Source organism: Echinops telfairi, unplaced genomic scaffold, assembly GCF_000313985.2.
Source record: "Echinops telfairi isolate 266 unplaced genomic scaffold, ASM31398v2 ScPeMD7_25;HRSCAF=90, whole genome shotgun sequence".
Classification (NCBI taxonomy): Eukaryota; Metazoa; Chordata; class Mammalia; order Afrosoricida; family Tenrecidae; genus Echinops; species Echinops telfairi.
The window spans coordinates 1,541,334-1,544,744 of NW_022103922.1; the positions used below are offsets into that span (position 1 = coordinate 1,541,334).

The 3,411-nt window shown below is 66.0% G+C and overlaps 1 protein-coding gene across 2 annotated transcripts in view; it reads right to left on the minus strand.

Moving 5' to 3' along the window:
* Nucleotides 1–17: 17 nt before the first annotated feature.
* CARD9 (caspase recruitment domain family member 9) overlaps nt 18–3,411 on the minus strand; it is a 5,825-nt gene continuing 2,431 nt past the window's right edge. Inside the window, exons 4-11 of one of the 2 annotated variants that reach the window (XM_045289280.1) lie at nt 3,184–3,363; nt 2,948–3,091; nt 2,725–2,850; nt 1,973–2,164; nt 1,605–1,646; nt 1,150–1,198; nt 377–492; nt 18–124 (exon numbers count right to left, since the gene is read on the minus strand). In XM_045289280.1, coding sequence (XP_045145215.1) covers nt 77–124; nt 377–492; nt 1,150–1,198; nt 1,605–1,646; nt 1,973–2,164; nt 2,725–2,850; nt 2,948–3,091; nt 3,184–3,363 — 897 coding nt within the window. In that variant the 3' untranslated portion in view covers nt 18–76. The remainder of the gene's footprint in view (nt 125–376; nt 493–1,149; nt 1,199–1,604; nt 1,647–1,972; nt 2,165–2,724; nt 2,851–2,947; nt 3,092–3,183; nt 3,364–3,411) is intronic. The other variant, XM_045289281.1, reaches the window with a different exon arrangement.

A 3,411-nucleotide genomic window follows, 5' to 3' on the forward strand; every position in this document is an offset into this window, starting at 1 on the left:
GGGCGCGCGCACCTGCGGTAGTTCTCGAAGCTCTCCTTGAGGCGCCGCCGCTCCTTCTCCGGGGGCTCCCCGCCGCTCAGGCCTGTGTCCTGGAGGGTGTGAGACTCAGGCCGCGGCCACCCAGCTGTGGGAGGCCAGGGCCCTCAGCTGTCCAGCGCCACCGCTTTTTAGCGGGCTGGGAGGGCAGTGTCCAGCTGTGGCAAGCCCTTCCCCAGCCTGCCCACATGGGCTGTTGTCCCGAGAGGCCCTAGCGGGGCCACCCACCCCCACCCCCGCTAGCCAGAAGGAGCGTTCCTGCCAACCATTCCCTGACCTGGAGACAGACCCTGTGGCCACCCTATGCCAAACCATTGTGCAGCCCCACGGGGGTCCTCACGTTTGGGGTCAGTGAGTGAGGCTCCTTCTCCAGGCTCTGGGTCTCCGCCTGGCTACCTGCATGCAGAGTCCTGCTGTCAGCACCCCCAGCTCCTGGGGGCCTCGGCCCAGTAGACCCTGAGACAGGCCAGAGCAGGGGCTGCTGGGAATAGGCTGGCCCCAGCGAGCCCCTTCTGCTGACCAGGCCAGGGTCACGGTAGGGAGTCTGCATGCTGTGCCCACTTCTCTGGGCCCCTCCCATTCCGGCCCCACGTGGGACTCTGCGACCTCAAGTTCATGTCTTTCGGGCAGCAGTGGACAGACAACCCACCACTTCTCCATTCTGCAGTTCTTCCCCTTCCTGCGCAAGAGGTGGGGTCAGGCCTGTCCATGAGGAAGTCTGGCTCCCCAAGAAATCTCCTGGGCTGGCCCTCCTCTCGCCAGGCCTCCCTGAGCACGAGATTCCTGGGTTCCCCACCTGTCAGCACCTCCTGCCCCAGCCTACAGTCACCATTTCACCCCACTCCATCCACCCTGTCCCTGGACCAGCACAGCCCCCACCCAGGCGCAGGAGCCCAGACCCGCCCCAGCTCTGACTGCATGGGCCCCCGGTGCCACTGGACCACGGGGGGTGCGTGTCTGGGGATCACACGCACCAGGCCAGGGTGCCTGCTCTGGACTTGGTCTACTCCTCGTGAGAGGAGGCTCACTGCTGGCGAGGGCACAGCCCGAGCCCCCAAGACCAGGCCGCCCTGGGCCCTGTGTTACGGCCAGGCACCCAGCTCATCTCCTCACCTGTGTCCGAGAGCTGGACTTCCTCCTCCAGGGCCTGGGGCAGCGAGAGCTGGAGGACAGGGGTTACTGGTCACCTCCCTGTGCCATGCCCAGCATCACCGGTCCCACTGCCCACAGGCCCGGGGGACATATGCTCTGCAGCCTGTGGCAGGGGGTGAGGGTGGGAGGTACACTGCGCTCTCTCACTGTCTGCCCTTGTGTGGGCTCCGACTCATGGTGACCTCATAAGACCGGGTACAACTGCCCTGTGGGGTTCCAGAGACTAGAGAGCCTCGTCTGTCTCCTGAGGAGCTGCTGGTGGTTTCAAACTGCTGACCTTTCAGTTAGCAGCCCAAAGCGAGACCACTGTGCCCCCAGGACCCCTGATCTTGAGCATACCTACCCCAAGATAAGTGGGGGGAGGGCTGGCTCAGAGGGTGGGAGGGCAGCTGTCTGGCTGGAGGGTGATCACTCACCTCCTGGGAGCTGCGGGGGGAGCTGTCCTCCAGGTCGGAGCTCTGTGGGTGCAGAAAGGGCTCGGTAGCTATGGCAAAGCTGTCCCCAGGCCAGTCCTGGACCATGCTACCCCCCCCACCTCCCCCAGTGGACGTCACCTTGGTTAAAACCATGCCCAGCCCACTCTTGAGCTGGCCCTGAACCCTGTGTCTGAGTGAGGACTTGGCAACCCAGCATCGTACAAGAAGATGGGGTTCAGGTCCCCAGGGACTAGTGGCTGATGAGCAGACCAAGCTCACGCTAGTCAGGCTCCTGCCCGGGCCCTGGGCTCCCAGCAACCTCGCCCCCCCGTGCCTGCACATGCCCCCCACCTCCGCCCGTGGCCTACCAGGACAAGCACGTCCAGCTGCTGTTGCTTCAGCCGGCCCTCGGCGGCCAGCAGCTGGCCCTCCCTCTGGAACAGCTGGAGCTGCAACTCGTCGGCCTTCTCGCTCAGCTCACGCACCCGCTTCCGAAGCCCGTCCTTCTCCTGCAGGCCCTGCGCGTGCTGCGTGTGCAGCGCCTCCCGCGTCGCAATGGCCTGCAGGCAGGTCGGACACAGTCCCTGGAGTCCGGCCGGCCTCACTCCACTTCTGGCCAAGTCCAGCCAGAGCAGGAGGGCCAGGGCACACTTCCCCTTTGGTCAGGGGCTCAAGGTGGGGCGTGGGCAGTGGATGGAGTGAAGGAGGGGAGGGAGATCAGCCTCCCCCACAAAGACATGCCGAGGTCCTGACCCCTGACCCTGCGGCCATGACCGTGGAAGGAAGGAGGGTCTCTGCAGAGGGCCTCGGTGACCGTCAGGCCCCCTGGGAGGTGGGTCCTGATTCGTGTGAGTGGTGGTCTTGCAAAGAGAGGAGAGATGCAGGCACAGGGGAGCGACAGAGACAGAGAGACACGGGAGAGAGACAAAAGGAGACAGAAGGAGCGCTGGCACAGGGACGCAAACGGGCCCAGGGAGAGCCCCAGAGGGAGCCATGAGCTGCGGCACCCAGGAAGGCCCGGGGCCACCAGAACCTCTGGGGGGTCAGGGAGGTTGGAGGCTGGCTGGGCACTGGGCGGGCACGCAGCTTGGACTCCCAGGCGCGGGTGGCCGTGTCCTACCTGGTCCCTCTCGATGGCCACCTCCTCCATCTGCTGCAGCACGGCCTCCATGCGCTCCTTGTACATCTTGGAGTCTTTGCGCAGCGACCGGCACTGCAGCTCAAACATCTCCTTCTCCTCCACGCTCTGTGGGACATGCCACTCAGCCCCTGGCCCTGCCCACTGGTCCCGGAAGGTCCCTGGGGGCCCCTGCTCACTGCCCCCTCCGTGGCCCTGCCCGTACCCGGACTCGCTGGGCCTCAGCCTGGCGCAGGTCTTTGCGCAGAGAGAAGATGGTGCTGGCCTGGTCCTGGTGCGCGCGCAGCGCTTGCCTCCAGTCCTCCTCCAGCACCTGGATGTAGGTGCTGCTTTTGTCCTGCTTCCCATCCTGGGGTGGGGGGGAGAAATGGGGGGCATATGGCAGGGAACCCTTGCCCCCCCAGTGCCCCCTGGACCCCCTCTGCGCCTACAGACTCCCACCTGGGCGGCGGCCTCCAGCTCTTGCACACGGGCCTGCAGCAGCGCCTTCTCCTGCTGCAGCTCCCAGAGCAGCTCCTGGCTGGGCCACTGCTCCATGGCGTGCCGCAGCTTCAGCGTGCGCTTCCGCTCCACCTTGCAGTCATCCTCCGCCTTCATCAGGCTGTGCTGGAGCCTGTCCACCTGCACACGCCGCCCGCCAGCCCCAGCCCCACAGGCCGCCATGAGCCC